The sequence below is a fragment of the Erythrolamprus reginae genome, chromosome 1 (assembly GCF_031021105.1).
Source record: "Erythrolamprus reginae isolate rEryReg1 chromosome 1, rEryReg1.hap1, whole genome shotgun sequence".
Lineage (NCBI taxonomy): Eukaryota > Metazoa > Chordata > Lepidosauria > Squamata > Dipsadidae > Erythrolamprus > Erythrolamprus reginae.
This window is the reverse complement of record NC_091950.1, coordinates 324333798-324351094: the sequence shown is the minus strand read 5'-3', so window position 1 is coordinate 324351094 and position 17297 is coordinate 324333798. Positions and strand designations below refer to the sequence as shown.

Here is a 17297-nt window from a genome sequence, read left to right as displayed (position 1 = left end):
ATGGGATTACAAGGAGTTGGGCATGGCTTATTGACCGTACAACAATTGACTATGTTTGGGATATGACCTGTAACCAATTTTTCCTCTAAGGTGCGAGAACAGTGGTAGAAATTTGAGGAGGGATGATTGATTATTAAATATGAATTGACTATGGAATATTGGTAAAATATATATTTAGGTGTTGTTTAATGTTAGGATGTATTAATTTAAAAAATTGGATTAGAATTTTAGAACTATATAGAATTACATAGGTAAAATTAATGGAAGATACATGTGTTAAATAATGGGTTTATGATATGTACTGTATGGTTTTATGAGTTTGCATTATGAATTTAAAATATACATGGAAATGTAGAAGACTGATGAAAGTTAATAATAGTAAATGTTAAGTGCCTGAAAATTAATTGAGCTTGGAGTCTACAGAGAGGGGCGGCATACAAATCTAATTAATAATAATAATAATAATAATAATAATAATAATAATAATAATAAAAAAAAATATTGAACAAAATTATAGAAAAGTATAATTTATGGAAATATATTAATTGATGCATTGATGCTCAGGTAGATTTTTATAGTACAGTGGTCCCCCGCGATCTCGATCATTGCGAAACGCTATATCGCGATTTTTCAACCCGGAAGTAAAAACACCATCTGCGCATGCGCGCCCTTTTTTCTATGGCCACGCATGCGTAGATGGCGCCGGGCAGATCAGCTGCTGGGCGGCTTCCCTGGGTCTTCCCCCTCTTGCTGGCGGGAGGGCGAGCGGCGGGCATCAGCGAGGAGTTTGCGTGGGCGGCGGGGAAACCCCAGCGCCGCTTCCCAGCTGAGTCCTGAAGCCAAACGCGGAAGTTCGCTTCAGGACTCAGCTGGGAAGCGGCGCGAGCGAACGGCGTGGGCGGGCGAAGGGCGGGCGCGCGGGCAGGCAGGCGGCAGACAAGCGGCGGGCGGACAAGCGGCGGGCGCGGCAGCGGCGAGGAGTTTGCGTGGGCGGCGGGGAAACCCCAGCGCCGCTTCCCAGCTGAGTCCTGAAGCCAAACGCGGAAGTTCGCTCCAGGACTCAGCTGGGAAGCGGCGCGAGCGAACGGCGTGGGCAGGCGAAGGGCGGGCGCGCGGGCAGGCAGGTGGCGGACAAGCGGCGGGCGGACAAGCGGCGGGCGCGGCAGCAGCGAGGAGTTTGCGTGGGCGGTGGGGAAACCCCAATCTTCGGCTCCTCGCTGCTGCGGCGGAAGTAAAAACACCATCTGCGCATGCGCATATGGTGTTTTTACTTCCGCACCGCTACTTCGCGAAAAACCGATCATCACGAGGGGTCCTGGAACGGAACCCTCGCGATAATCGGGGGACCACTGTATTACTAGATTACTATAATACTATGATAACTCTTTAAGAAATGAATATTTTAAAGCATGGATTTATTAATAGTTGTGTTTTTGGTTTTGCTGGTTGTTTTAGTTTTTAGTTTAGTTGTTTTAGCTTTAATAGTAATAGATTTTGGTTTTGTTTTATTATTTATTTCTTTTAATGAAAAAGAAGGGAATTTATTTATTTATTTATTTATTTATTTATTTATTTATTTATTTATTTATTTATTTAATACTTTTATGCCGGCCAGTCCCAAAGGGACTGCCGCTCAGACACTATACTTTTCCGCCCACACCCAAAAAAATTAGAGGGAACATTGCCTGTATCCCATGGAAATTGTAGACATTGTACATTTTAGCTACATCGGGAGTAGCAGTTGGAGCTGCTTTGATTGATTTTCTACTCATGATGATCCAAGAAAGAATCCCCATTGTCCTCTTCAGTGCTGTTGTCTCCATGGGGTCAAAACGTGCTTGCCTGCTAGGAACATCCTGAATCTGTTTCAGTGAGTCCTTGATTTCTGTACTCTGATATGTCAAACTGTCTGCATTAATTCTTTAATTAAAGATTCTGTTACTGCTCATTATGTACACTCAAAGCGAACGGCAAGAGTGACAACGAAAACAGGCAAAATCATAAGGAAAGGCCGAAGCCTGAAGTTTAGAGAGAGGAACTGATGTTTTCTGCTATGCTGAACTTCAACACAAAATCACTTTTTCTTGCCACCATGGCCTTTGATGAGCATCTTTTTAAAATGTCCAAAGAAGATTTATTCATTTTATTTATTTGTTTTGTCCAATACACAATAATACACAATGAGGGTTATAGAGGATATAATCAGGTAGAACGTATTAAAGGGGGAATGGAGGAGAAAATAAAGGAGTGAGAGAATAGCAGGAAAAGATATAGGTATAGAAGAGAAGATATAGGAGATATAGGAGAGACAATAGGACGGGACGGTAGGCACTCTGGTGCACTTATGTACGCCCTTTACTGACCTCTTAGGAACTTGGTTAGATCAACCGTGGATAGTCTAAGGGTAAAGTGTTGGGGGTTAGGGGATGTTACTACAGAGTCTGGTAGTGAATTCCACACTTCAACAACTCGATTACTAAAGTCGTATTTTTTACAGTCAAGTTTGGAGCGGTTAATATTAAGCTTGTATCTGTTGTGGGCTCTTGTGTTGTTGTGGTTGAAGCTGAAGTAGTCTTTGACAGGCAGGACGTTGCAGCATATGATCTTGTGGGCAATACTTAGATCATTTTTGAGGCGTCTTAGTTTTATTTTAATATATTTTTATTGATTTTTTTAGAATTTTACAAAAAACAAAACAGAAAGCATAAAGTGTACCATCACTATACAGAAAAAAATAATCCCTTCACCAGGGAAGAATCCATTTTGTATCCTTCATTTGCTTTGTCTCTGGGTTACATTGTTCATTCTTTATAGCAGTGTTTCCCAACCTTTTTGGAGCCGTGGCACATTTTTCATATTTTCAAAATCCTGGGGAACATGGAGGGGGGGGGCGCTAAAAAAAGTTTGGACAAAAAAAATCTCTCTTCCTCCCTTTCGCTCTATTTCTCTCTCCCTCCCTTTCTCTCTCTTCCTTCCTTTCTCTCTCCATCCCTCTTTCTTTCTCTCTTCCTTCCTCTCTTTCTGTCTCCTCCTTCCTCTCTCATCTCTCTTTCATTCCTCTCCCTCCCTTTCTCTCTTTCCTTTCTCTCCCTTTCTGTCTATCCTTTCTATCTCTCACCCCTTCTCCCTCTTTCATTCCCTTTCTCTCCCTCCCTTTCTCTCTCATTCCTTTCTCTCCCTCTTTCCTTCCTATCTCTCTTTCTTTTTCTCCCTCCTTCATATCTTCTTTCTCCCTCCTTCCTCCCTCTTTCCTTTCTCCCCCTCCCTTTCTCTTCCTTTTTCTCTATCCTTTCTACTTCTTACTCTTTCTTTCTCTCCCTCCTTCATTCAATTTTCTCTCCCTCCCTTTCTCTCTCTTTCCTTTCTCTCCCTCCCTTGTTCTCCCCTGGGGCTGCCTGTGCCTGTGCCTGCCCTGCACCACCCAACACGGACGGACAGCCCCCGGTCGTCAGTTCGTCGCCCCCAACCCCCCCACGGAGGGAGATCAGGCTGGGGAGGGTGGTAGATCTGTGTCACCAGCCAATGGAGGGAGATCGGGCTGGCGGGGGCGGCGAATCCACCTCCCCAGCCACACGGAGGGAAATCCGGCAGGCGGGCGGGTGGCCGCGGCTCCCTGCGCGCCCCTGGAAAAGCCTACAGGGAACGGTGCCCGGGGCCGCTGCAGCCGCCCCCCCGCCCCCCGCCATCTCCCCACGACTGCCTGCGCCGCTGCAGCGCCCCCCCAGCTCCCACCGCCAGTGCCCTCCCGCCGGGCCCCAAAGGACACTTGCCGACGACGACACGACCAGGTGTGCCGACGACGACAGGGAAACTCCAGCTGGGCGGAGCGCTGCCGTGCCGGTGCCTCCGACCTCCCGGTTCCTGCTCGATGCCGCGGTTTCTGGTGCTCTCCTGCTGGGCCCCAAAGAAGGAAGGCGGGAAAAAGGCGCGAAGAATGAAGCTCTCCTTCTTCCTGCCTTCCTTCTTTGGGGCCCAGCAGGAGAGCACCAGAAACTGCGGCATCAGGCAGGAGCCACGGCACACCTGGCGGTGTCTCGCGGCACACTAGTGTGCCGCGGCACACCGGTTGGGAAACGCTGCTTTATAGAGTGATTGAATTTTATTTCTTACATTTGCATCGCTTACTGGTGTTGTTAATATATAATTTTTAACCTTCTCCTACCGCCTCATTGTTGCTGCTAATTTTCCTTCATTATAATTTTGTAGTCTAATTTCCATAATTTCATACTGAATGTGATCCGCCATGTATTTGCACCTATTTTTTATCGTCCATTTATTGTCATCTTTCCACCCAAGCACTATAGTTGCCTGCGCACTTTCTATCGCTGCAATTTTGATTTCTTCGTATTCTTTTACCTCACTATTTTTTATCAATAATGCTGCTTCCTTAGTTATTTTCCAATTACCATTCGTAATTTTATTCACTTCCATTTGTATTTGTTTCCAGAATTTTTGAACTTTATTACATTCCCAAAACATATGCATAAATACTCCTTTTTTCTTGCACCCATGCCAACAATTTCCTTTCTTCGTTGTTTGAAAACGTGCTAATTGTACTGGTGTATAATACCATTTATGTAGTATTTTTCTTCTCATCTCTCTTATTCTTTTGTTTTTAATTTTTTTAATATTTTCAATTATACCTTCCATATCCCATTCATCAATTTCTAATTCGTCCTGCCAATATCTCGTCAGTCCTTTTACTACTTGTTCTTCCGCTTGTAATAGTTCTAAACTTTCTAGACTCAGGATTATAAGTCTAGTTTCGTAGGGTGTTCTGTTACGGGTAGAGGAGTGAAGAGCTCTTCTGGTGAAGTATCTCTGGACATTTTCGAGGGTATTAATGTCAGAAATGCGGTATGGGTTCCAAACAGATGAGCTATATTCTAGGATGGGTCTGGCGAAAGTTTTATAAGCTCTGGTAAATATTGTGAGTTTGCCAGAGGAGAAGCTACGTAGGATTAGATTCACAACTCTTAAAGCCTTCTTGGCGATGTTGTTGCAATGGGCTTTGGCACTTAAGATACATAGAATAACAGAGTTAGAGGGGACCTTGGAGGTCTTCCAGTTCAACCTCTTGCTTAGGCATGAAACCCTATACAACTCAGACAACTGGTTATCTAATCTCTTCTTAAAAACTCCCAGGGTTGGAGCATTTACAACCTCTGGAGGCAAGTTGTTCCTCTGATTAATTGTTCTAACTGTCAGGAAATTTCTCCTTAGTTCTAAGTTGCTTCTCTCCTTGATTAGTTTCCACACATTGTTGCTTGTTCTACTCTAAGGTGCTTTGGAGAATAGTTTGACACCCTGAGATATCGAAACACTGCTATCATGTTACCCTTAGTCCTTTTCTTAAGACTAGACACATCTAGTTCCAGCAACCATTCTTCATATGTTTTATCCTTGAGTCCCCTAATCATATTTGTTGCTCTTCTCTGTACTCTTTCTAGAGTCTCAACATCTTGTTTACATTGCAGTGGCCAAAACTGAATGCAGTGTTCCAAGCAGGGCCACCATCAGGAATTTTGGGGCCCCATACAGCCTAAGTGTCTGCCCCCCCGCCATTTTAAAACTATTTTAAGTCGCCAAGCCACTCCATCCCCCGGGGATCATTTCCCGCTTCACGCCAAGCGAGGCGGTCCCATAGGCCAGTGTTTCCCAACCTTGGCAACTTGAAGATATCTGGACTTTAACTCCCAGAATTCCCCAACCAGCGAATGCTGGCTGGGGAATTCTGGGAGTTGAAGTCCAGATATCTTCAAGTTGTCAAGGTTGGGAAGCACTGCCATAGGCTATTTCAGGAACTGGGTTAAGCCGATTGTGTGGACTCGTCCAGGAGAAAGAAAGAAGCGGGAGTGACAAGGGAAAGAAAGATCCTCCTGGCATCGGTCAGGCGGAGCGAGGCTTATTTACGGCTCCTTGGCACTTCTCCCTTCTTGTTGACAAAACCATGTGCTTTCTAGCGAGGGGAGAGGGAAGGGGGATCCCACACCCGGCAGCCACCAGCGAGGAGCTGGAAAGGATGAGGGGAGAGAAAAAGCAGGGTACCAGCAGTCGGGCGGGTGTCTTGAGGGGGCACTCCCATCTGGAAGGAAGGGAAGAAAGGCGAGGGCGAGCTATGAAGGAAGGAGGGAGGGTGGAAGGAAGGAAGGAAGGAAGGAAGGAATGGTAAAAGGGGTGATCAAGAGAGGAATGGGTGAATGAATGGACGGAGGGTGGGAAGGAAGGAAGGAAAGAGGGAAGGGACAGGAACAGAGGAAGGGTGCAAAGGAAGCAAGGAAAGGTGTGAAAGGGGAGAGTAAGAGAGGAAGGAGTGAAAGAAGGGAGTGAGGGAGGAAAGAAGGGAGGAAGGAGAAGGAAAGCAAGAAATGGAGGGAGGGAAGGAAAGAAAGAAAGAAAGAAAGAAAGGGGGAAGGGACAGGAACAGAGGAAGGAAGGAAGGAAACTTATGAAAGGGGAGAGTAAGAGAGGAAGGACTGAAGGGAGGGAGGGAAAAAGGTAGGAAGGAGAAAGAAAAGAAGAAATAGAGGAAGGGAAGGTAAAAGAGAGAAAGAAAAAGAGCAAGAAAGAGAAAGAAAGAAAGAGAATGAAAGAGAAATAAAAAGAGAGAGGGGGAATGAAAGAAATGGAAGGAGGGAAGGAAGGAGAGAAAGAGGAAGAAAGAAAGCAAGAGAAATAAAAAAAGAATGAAAGAGCAAGAGAGAAAGAGAAAGAAAGAAAAAGAAACGAAAGAAAGAAAGAGGAAAGAAAGAGAATGAAAGAGAAATAAAAAGAGAGGGGAATGAAAGAAATGGAAAGAGGGAAGGAAGGAGAGAAAGCAAGATAAAGAAAGAAAGCAAGATAAAGAAAAAAGAATGAAAGAGCAAGAGAGAAATAGAGAAAGAAAGAAAAAGCAACGAAAGAAATTGTGATTTTTACAATTCCCTCCCCCGCTCCCCACAAACCACCTACCCCTCTACCGCAAGAGGGAAGCGCCCGAGGCTCCGGGTTCTTCCCTTTCTCCCTCGCCCGCATCCTTGCCGCGGTGACTCACCAGGAGAAGGCTGGAGACCCACGCGGCTCCTTGGGGGGCGTTGCGGAAGGCGGCGGCGGAAGCCCCCATGACCGGCAGGGGATGATGGGCAAGGGACGCCTCGGGGAAGGAGGGCAGGGCGGGAAGGGAATGAGGGGGCTGGCGGGGGTTTAGAAAAGGGGAGCCTGCCGGGCACGAGGGAACACTGGCCACGCGGGGCTCCGGGGCCAGCCTTGCAGCTCCTCGGCGGGAGGAGCCGAAACCCACCGGGCGAGGACTGGGCTCAGCAGGAGAAGCGGCCGGGTTCCCATAGCGATGGGGAGCTTGGCTTCCCGAGGGCCGAGCTCCTTCTGCGGCTGCCATCGGGGCTCCCTGCCTATCTGCCGGCCTCCCTGCCTTCTTTCCTCGCGGGGGTGGGAAGAAGGTGGGGGCCGCGGTCGGAGAAGCTCCGCAGAGGCAGAGTTCGTCGCAATCGGGGTTGGAGAGTTTTTGGCGGGCGCCGCCCCCCCCCCCATTATTCAATTTCGCCGGGCCCGTGACACCACTCCCAGTAGTACCGGTCTATCGGCGGCCCTGGTTCCAAGTGTGGTCTTACCAAGGCATTATAAAGTGGAATTAACACTTCACATGACCTTGATTCTATCCCTCTGTATATGCAGCCTAGAACTGTGACATACATTTGAGCTCCAAAATGTTTGGCAATTGAACTACTAATTTGTGAAATTGATTATCTCCAGCCATTTGTACCTTAAATTAAGTGGTAATAAAAGAAGGGAAGTTACCCGGCACTTAATCCTGAACGTACATACAATCTAATCTAAAACATTAAGCACTAAAATGTTTAGGCCTGCAGCACGAGCCATTATGTATATAGTATTCTATTTTCTTTCTCCCTTGACTTTGTCGATAATTAACACTATCATTTTTTTTTAAAAAAAATGAAATTACAAAGCACTTATGCAAACATACTTTGTTCATGTAATACAGAGGAGGCCAGACATTTTTTTTAAAAAAATAACTGGTTCCCCAAAGATCTAATTGAACAGGTAAAAAGAAAAAGCCGCAGCAACAGAGATGTTTTCATTTTTATGTACTGACAGCAATTGTTACATTCAAAGTATGATAGGGAATAAAAGATCAAAAGATCCCATTAATTATTGGATTGCAAACTCTATGTTCAGGCTTGCCTTTCCCTCTCATGTTTGTCTTCACAAGAGATGTTAATTATTTTGTTATTTAAGCCAGCCTGCCTAAAAATATCTAATTCAAGGGCACATTTTAAAAATCATGTTTTGCTAAATCCTGCTCTACCTTAATCGATTCCAAGTGTAAATTACCATATTTTTCAGTGTATAAGACGCACCTTTGTACCTCAAAAAGGTGCGTCAAAAAACAGGTGCGTCTTATACACCGGATGTGGGGCGGGGCTCAGCAGCCGTGGGGGCTATCACCAAGGTCGCATGGCAGTCGGGGACGCCTTTGGGATGGCCCAACGGTCGCCAAAGGCGCTCCGAGCAGAGGGGCGGGCTGATGAAGCCGAGCCCCATTCGGATGATCAAAGCTGCCCCGCGGGCTCCTCTGCCGTCTGGATGCCACGCGCCCCACTCATCCCTGGAGTGGGGTAAGTGGGGTAAGTTGCTGGCTCGTCCCTGGACAGACAGAAACGGAGGGGAAGAGAGGGGGGAGGGAAGTGAGAGGTGGTGGGAATGTGAGAGAAAAGGAGAAAGAGAAAAATGAGAAACTGATGGAGAGAAAGAACGGGGAAAGGAAGAACAAACAAATGAGAGAGAAGGGATGAGAAGGAAAAAGAGAGGGAGAGGGAAGAGAAAAACAGAAATGAAAGTGAGAGAAATGAGAGCAAAAAGGGGGAGAAAGGGGGGAAAGGGAGAGAGAGAAGTGGAGAGAAAGAAAGAAAAGGGAAAGAGAGAGGGAGGGCAAGAGGAAGGAAGAAGGGAGGGAAGGAAGGAAGGAAAGAAGGGAGACATTTCCCACAGAAAACACCATAAGTCACAAACCACCCCCTCGTGGTTGGAGAGGTTAACTATTACACTGCACACCAAGACAACTAGACACAAGAACAGTTTTTTCCCTGAACGCCATCACTCTACTAAATAAATAATTCCCTCAACACTTTCAAACTTTTTGCTAAGTCTGCACTACTATTACTACCATTTTTTTCTCATCATTCCTATCACCCAGTTCCTCCCACTTAGGGCTGTATGATTGTAACCTGTTGCTTCTATCCTAAGATTTTTATTAATATTGATTGTTTCTTCATTGGTTATTTGACCCCTATGACAATCATTAAGTGTTGTACCACATGATGCTTGACAAACATATCTTTTATGTACACTGAGAGCATCTGCACCAAGACAAATTCCTTGTGTGTCCAATCACACTTGGCCAATAAAGAATTCTATTCTATTCTATTCTATTCTACTATTACTATTTAATACTACACCATTTGGTTCAGAATACTTTTTTCCTTGTTCTCCTCCTCTAAAATCTAGGTGCATCCTGTACACCGAAAAATATGGTATATCCTACACTTTCTTCAGGAACTTAGGGTAATTTAGCTTGGAAAAATTTAGATTTTTGACAAATCAGCTATCAGCTTTATTTTGCCTTCTTCCCTCCACCCCCATATTGAATGAATCTAGCAGCTTAATCTGCCTCATTGGGCAGTTGTTCTTAAGTAAAACTGAAAAAAGATGGGATGTTTTAAAGTCAAGAAAGCATGAATGTAACAACAGCCCTATGACCTGGGTAACCTTGAAATTAATTATATGGTGTTATATACAGTATGACAAATTTTACCCAACTGATCAAACTTATCTGAACCAAAAGATAAATGTATGTAACTCATCATTAACTTTTCATTCTCAGACTTATGTTTCTGAACCCAAAATGTTAGGATATCATTATATAAATTATATTTATCTATCATAATTTCAATAAAGAGTGATGAGGAATTTTATTGAATCCAGAAGTTTCATAGAAGGGCTTTGGCTAGGTTTAACTGCTCATTTGTACATCACCGATTTAAACACTAGAAAATTAAAGATATGCTATCTATCTATCTATCTATCTATCTATCTATCTATCTATCTATCTATCTATCTATCTATCTATCTATCTATCTATCTATCTGTCATCTATTTTTTTATTTATCAAATTTAGATACTGACCATTTCACTATCCAAGTGATTCTGGACAATTTACAGACACAAATAATGAAACCATATATAAGACATATAATTGTAAACAGAATTATGAAGACAATGAAGAATAAAACAAGGACAAAGTTAAAAGTTTAAAAGGCAGAGGAAGTTCCCTCCTGACACCAACAATCCCAAAATCACCCAGCCAAGGTTTCGCATCAAAGGGAGGACCAGGATTTACATAGACCCTTTGAGAGTTGTATGCAACAAAATATATGCATACAGCTTTTAGTATGTGCTGATTAGTGTACATTAAAAGTGACCATAAAATTAGTTTAGGTCTAAGTCTAAACTTTTCTGGACAATGAGCCCTTGCTTCTTTCTCCCTGAAAATGTAGGAATTTGCATCTAATGCTTCCTACCTAGTTTATACTATTATGTAAAAGTACAAAAGTTTGAAAATGCATCATTGCTTTCAATTCTATTCCCTGAATTTGGGGAACAGTTTATGGGACAAGCAACTTTTTTAAAAATGCTTTGTTGCAGCGTGAATATTGGCATCTTCTGCAACTGTTATTCATCTCTCCCTAACCTCAAAGTAACTTGCCTCCTTATTTCTCCTAATTTAATTTCTGATATCTCAAAACAATTATTCTCAACCTTGGAAGCTTTAAGACATATGGACTTCAATTCCCAGAATCCCTCAGCCAGTGCGGGTGGACTTCAGCTCCCAAAAGTTCCCCAGCATGGATTGATGGACCCCAGACAGCTTGAGTGAACTTCCCTCTCCTATGCTGGCTGGGGAATTCTGGGAGTTGAAGTCCACTTGTCTTAAAGCGACCAAGGTTGGCAAACGCTGTAAAAAGGTTGCATTCATTTCCCTTGATGGCCACTGGAGGTGACTTCAGCTCCTCCTCCCCTCCCGCCTTTCCTAGCTAAAACACCCACTACACGCGCGAGTGGCTTTCAAAGAGACTCGGAAATTGCAGGCCACCAAATAACGTTCATCTCTTTTATTTACGCCGTGTGTTTCTTCTTCTCCTAATTGTTAAGCCTACATAACAAAGAGGGGGAGGAGCTCTGCCTGACTCTCCGGGGTCCTCAGAGACGGGGGGGGGAGCATTGGCGGCTACGAAACCCGCCTGCGCCGTCGGTTGAGCAGGCGCTCTTCGTAGTCAGCCGGCCCACAATGCTTTCCGCCTCGCGCAAGGGCGTTCTGGGTCTCTGAGGCAAAAAAAGCCAAACGCCGTGCTCGGCAAATGGCGGCTTCGGGGAAGGTGGCTAGTTTTCGCCTGCCGGTCCTTCCTACCATTGGAGAGATCATCAAATTGTTTAAGCTGAAAGCTATTAAGCAACTGTCTCAGAACTTTCTGTTGGATCCGCGCCTCACAGGTGGGCCGTTGGCGGCGTTTCTGGCGTCCTCCTGGGTGTTTACGGAGGTTCATCTTTGGCAGGGCGATGGCTCGCTTTGCTGACTTGAGAAAAATGTTCCGCCAACATTATTTTTATTTTATTTATATTATTTATTGTATTATTATTTTATTTTCGAATTTATAGGCCGCCCTTTTCGTAGCGGACTCAGGGCGGCTTATAGCAGTAAAACATATTCCCTCCCTCCCACACACACATCATCTTGGGGCTCTCTTAGAAACGCTAGAATACCTTTTCTATTATTCCTGTCCTGGGCGGGGACGATGGGAGTTGTAGTCCAGCCATTTGGGAACGTCGGTAGATACTGAGACATCTGTGGATGGGATTTTTTTTCCACTTGGCAAAATCAGCAGTACTGTACTGTCCTAAGGTGGAAATCACGAATTTGGATGGTGTGGAAAATGTACATTAAAAGTCACACAATAATACTACTACTACTAATAATAATAATTTATTAGAATTGTATGCCGCCCCTCTCCGAAGGCTCACTACAACTCACTACAGAATATGGATTTTTATCTCCCCCCCCTTTTGATTTTTTTTCCCTTTTTTGGATTAATTTTTTGCGACGCAAAAGTGAAAGTATGACCGTCACATGATACCTGCAAAGCAACCCTCTTTTCACAATTTGCTCGTTTCTTCTTTCTAATCCATTTTCTAGAATTTAATTTATTTGATTTGTCTTCTATGTCGCCCAATCCCATGGGACTCTGCGCCTTGCAACAATACATAATGCAATACAATGGTAAAAAGGTCAAATATTAAATACTAAAAAACAGTAATTGTTTTTAGTAATTGGAATTGACTTTCCATTCAGATTTTGGAATAGGAAATAAAAGTTTGGCCTTTGCTTATATATATTTTTTTATTAATAACCACCTTAACTTTTCTTTTCTGAATATGAATATTCAGAGTTTGCGGAGAGGGGCGGCATATAAATCCAATAAATCTAATATTTAAAGAGTGTCCCTAGAACTAAGTTATCTCTGTTTTATTTTGTCATTCCAGTTTATCTGAATTAATCCACTTGATTGTCTCAAATAAGCAGCAAAATAAATTGCATTGTTAATATGACCCCCCCAAAAAAATCTAATTGTGGGAGGGAATACATTCCACAGTTTAACTTTAACTTATCAATGTTGTACTCAAAAGAATAAACGAAATTTTGGAGCAAAAAATATGTACCATTGTAATATTATGAGCCAAGGTGGCGCAGTGGATAGAGTACAGTACTGCAGGCCACTAAAGCGGACTGCTAGATCTGCAGGTCGGCGGTTCAAATCTAATCACTGGCTCAAGGTTGACTCAGCCTTCCATCCTTCCGAGGTGGGTAAAATGAGGACCCGAATAAATCGAGTAAATAAATAAAATAAATTATTATAGTAAATGTATAAAGACCAAGTAAATGTGAATTATTGTAATTTTCACTAGCTGTGCTGTACTGTACATTAATTTGTCCAGTTTGCTTGATTTAATAATGCAGTGATGAATAACTATTTTGAAGTGATAGCTTTGTTTAAGTGGGGGTGTCAAACTTTTGTGTTCACATTATGTATCGCAATGTTTTCCCCTATTCACTAAAATGGCATACCCATTGCGTGATGCATCTGGCCTGCAGGCCACGGATTTAACCCCCCTACTTTAAGTACTGTATTCTGTGCTTGTAAAACCAAAACTGTCACTACTGTATGCTCTTTTTTGCAGATAAAATAGTAAGGACTGCTGGCAATCTGAAGGATGTACATGTGTGTGAAGTAGGTCCTGGTCCAGGAGGAATCAGTAGATCCATATTAAATTCTGGTGTTGCAGATTTATTATTAATTGAGAAAGACCCTCGTTTTATTCCAGGACTCCAGGTATCCAAATATTTTCCAAAATACTATTATTAATAACTACCTTTTTACAGGTTAAATTGTATTACAGTTTAATAACTAGTTATACTAATGTATACTTGTGAGCTTGGTCTTACCCTTGTGATATTCTGGAAATCTCTTAATGCCTTTTTCAGCAAGACTTGGGATCCTCTGCCAGAGAAGAGCTCCTTCATCAGCTCATCTTGTATAATATCCTGATACTTTCTCTTTTATCATCCAGTTTTTATTTTTATTGTTTTTAATGGATGTTAACTGTTGATTTTATTATATGCTGCTCAGAGCCACTTTGTGTAACATGGGTGATTATATAAGATAGACAGACAAATGGACAAAGGTAACCTTGTTTATATGTAAACATAATTGTTCCTAATTTGGATATCACAGATTTGAAATGACAGTTGCTGAGTCAATATTAACTTTTCCAAAAATTCTGTAGTAAATTACAAAGATAGAGGGGGGGGGGAAGACAAATCTACATAATGTGCACTCCTGAAGCCTGGATTGTAGTTAAGAAACTAAAACAAAGTTTTAGGAGAGGTTATAAATCTCTGAGATAGAGAAAAATTAATATAGAAAATCAATGTACACTCAGCATTTGACTTGTGGAAATCAGCCTTCTCCAAATAATTTTCTCCAGAGGCATTATGCAATACCATTTTCCCCTAATCAGAATAGTCAATTGTTATATACAGTTGAACTAATTCATAATTTTTATTATATAAAAATCTACATTGAATTGTTTAGAATTTAATTGATAGCATATTCAACCGTTGTATTGATTTCTGCATCCTTACTCATTTCCCATGTTGTTTCAAAATACCTGTTTCTCTAAAGCAGGGCTGTCAAACTTGCAGCCCACTGGCTGGATGCGTCATGCACTTGCTTTGCCAAAACCATGCATGGTTTGGCGAAGGGGGGAAAAGTTGCAATACGTCATGTGACACTGCCATGATGATGTAAGTTTGATACCTCCTGCTCCAAAGTAAATGGAATATTTGGAGCTGTTCATTAATGAGAGGAACCACTTACAGTTGCCTGCCAAAAAGTGATAAACAGACTTAAATTGATAGAAACAAGTTTAAATTTAGAATCACTTAAGTCAATTCTGCTTCATTTTTTTATAGTAAACAAATAATGATTTTAAACTTAACATTAATATTTGTAATATTGTTGCCTTTGTATACTCTTTGTATCTGTACAGGTTAGCATTTATTCAGCTCTCCTTTTAGCACATTTGGCAATGTTTGGTATAACAAATAGAATATCAAATGTTCAAATTCTTGCATTAGAGATGCTAATTTTTTCCCATTTTTAGTTTTTTAAAATATAATTAGATAGCTTTTTAATATTTTTCTTTTCTCAGTTGCTGTCCGAAGCAGCTCCAGGAAAAATCCGTATTGTTAATGACGATATTTTAAAATATACATTCAATGAAGCTTTTCCTAAACATCTTTCAAAGAACTGGGAAGATGGTCAGTATGCTACAAATACAGATATTCAGAACATTTATTAAAATGAATTCACTACCTGAAATTACTATAGCAGTATAGTGAAAAGACTGGAAGTTAATTTGTATGTTCTATTTCTTAATTTCTTTTTCTTCCTGCCATGTTTCTTTCTTTTTAATATGATTTATATATACTCTAAATGCATATTGTATATATTACATACTAGCTGATACCCGTGCTTTGCTATGAAATTATGTGATGGGGCTTGATAAATTGCCACTCTTGAAATTTAATGAGTAGTTTAAAAAGGGACTATTTTGTTAGAGATAGTAAGCTAAGTTTCTGTTACAGATGACATTATTTGCATAGCATAGACTTTCAATTTGTCCCTCAGATGAATTGCTCAGGACCTCCATGTAAACAATACTCCTGATTTTGCTGGCTGGCTGTAGGATGACCAGGCTGAACTGACTCTAGAGCATGCCACATAGAACTAGCCATGGGAGAAACAGGCAACTTCCCTTAGTTGTGTTTTTCTAATTGCATCTGTAAATCTTTTTCTGCGATTTTTGACTTTTTAAAATTTAACTGGTGTTACAGTAGAAGAAACAGATTTGTATGAACTGAGGAGGAAAATAAGGGGGGGATCTGTCTCTGCCTAATGGCATCCACTGGTATTCATCTGGCTAGTGGCCTGTTAGTGTGTAAAACAGGTGAAGGATGTTTGGAAACTCAAACAGTATTTGCTCTGTGAGCAAAGAGACAGGAAGAAGTCCTTGTGTAGCTTAGCTCAACTTTTCTATAGTAAACCTGCTTGCTGCTGTGAAAGCAAAAGCAAAACTGAAGCTCCTCTGCTTGTGTTTTGAATTTGAATCAAATCTCTTTTCAGGTGGGGAGCGGTGAGTTGAACTCCTTAGCATCAGAGCTTGTTAATAACAATATAAGAAATACTCATGTTCCGATGGTCATTTTGAAAAATCCTTTTTTAATGAGCATCTAAAAACCAAGAGGAACATACGTGGCAAAATTTCAAGTTTGTAGTCATTATGGTTCTGGAGATTTCGTGATTAGTGCGTGAGTGGTTTGTTAGACAGACAGACAGACAGACTATGTAAAAATAAAAAGTTGAGGTGTGTTATTAGTTTATTCTACTGCACCGAAAAGAGTTGAAAGTCAATGCTTTTTTATTTCTTTTCCCTACTCTTTTTCCTCTTTCCCTTTTCCTTCTCCTTTTCTCCATTATTCTCATTATTCTTTGTATTTCTGTATTTTATATTATGATAAATTAATTTAAAAAATAGAACCTGAGAATTGTCTTTTCATTTTTAAAAATGTGTCCTATTATATTGGAATATATATTAAAAGCAGTATTTATTAATTAACAGAATTTAATACAGTATATTGATCCTTGATTCTGATTAAGGCTTTTGAGCAAGAAAATACATTTGTGTTTTAACTTTTGTCTTTTATAGATCCTCCAGACATACATATTATTGGAAACCTCCCTTTCAGTGTCTCAACTCCACTAATAATCCAGTGGCTTGAGAATATATCTAATCGAGATGGGCCTTTTAGTTATGGTAGGATATCGATGACACTGACTTTTCAGAAAGAAGTTGCAGAGGTGAGTTTGTTTTATTGAATTATTATGTCATTAATTAACAAAAATATCAGCAATTGGTACATTAAGAATTATTAAATACAACTGTTCTTGTAGTTTGATCCATTTGTATAATGGGGAAAGCATTCATTAGCTGTCATAGAGAATGGATCATTATTTCTCCACCATATACAGTGTGTTTAAATAAATTATTTTGTTATCAGCTGTCTGTAGCAAGAGGTTAGCAAGATTCTCTTCAATCTGCAAGTCCTGGGTATCTGCAGTTTTCTCTAGGCATGGTAGAAGATCCCTTCAAGACAGCAGGGTATGCATGTGACAACTGCATACAACTGGAAATGCATAAATGGGAAGTAATTCTATGTTTGCAACACATTGAGAGCTCCAAAGTTAGTGGTTATGACTGGTTTTTATTTATTTTTTCCTGCCTTTATTATTTTTATCAATAATTGAAGTTGGCTAGTATACCTACTGTTTCTTCTGCCTCCTACATCAACATCTCCACATCAGCCCTGTTGTGAGATAGATTTGGCAGAGAGAGAGGTACTGGCCCAAAGTCAAATATGCAAAAGACAGGACTAGAATAGGTAACTAAAGGAGCAGGAAATGACAACACCTGTGTCATGATACTAATAATATAATGAATCTACTTGTAATAATGTATTTGTATTGGGATGAAAGTTCAAAAAGTTATTTGAATTTGTGTTGTGATTATCATGATATGAGTTTCATCATTTCTTCATCATTATACAA

General features: G+C 41.3%; 1 protein-coding gene across 1 annotated transcript in view; it reads left to right on the top strand.

Annotated features, from left to right (window-relative positions):
- The first annotated feature begins 11259 nt into the window (after positions 1-11259).
- The window catches only part of TFB1M (transcription factor B1, mitochondrial), a 32327-nt gene continuing 26289 nt past the window's right edge, over positions 11260-17297 (top strand). The window contains exons 1-4 of the mRNA XM_070733754.1: positions 11260-11565; positions 13309-13460; positions 14842-14950; positions 16399-16550. Coding sequence (XP_070589855.1) covers positions 11433-11565; positions 13309-13460; positions 14842-14950; positions 16399-16550 — 546 coding nt within the window. The 5' untranslated portion in view covers positions 11260-11432. The remainder of the gene's footprint in view (positions 11566-13308; positions 13461-14841; positions 14951-16398; positions 16551-17297) is intronic.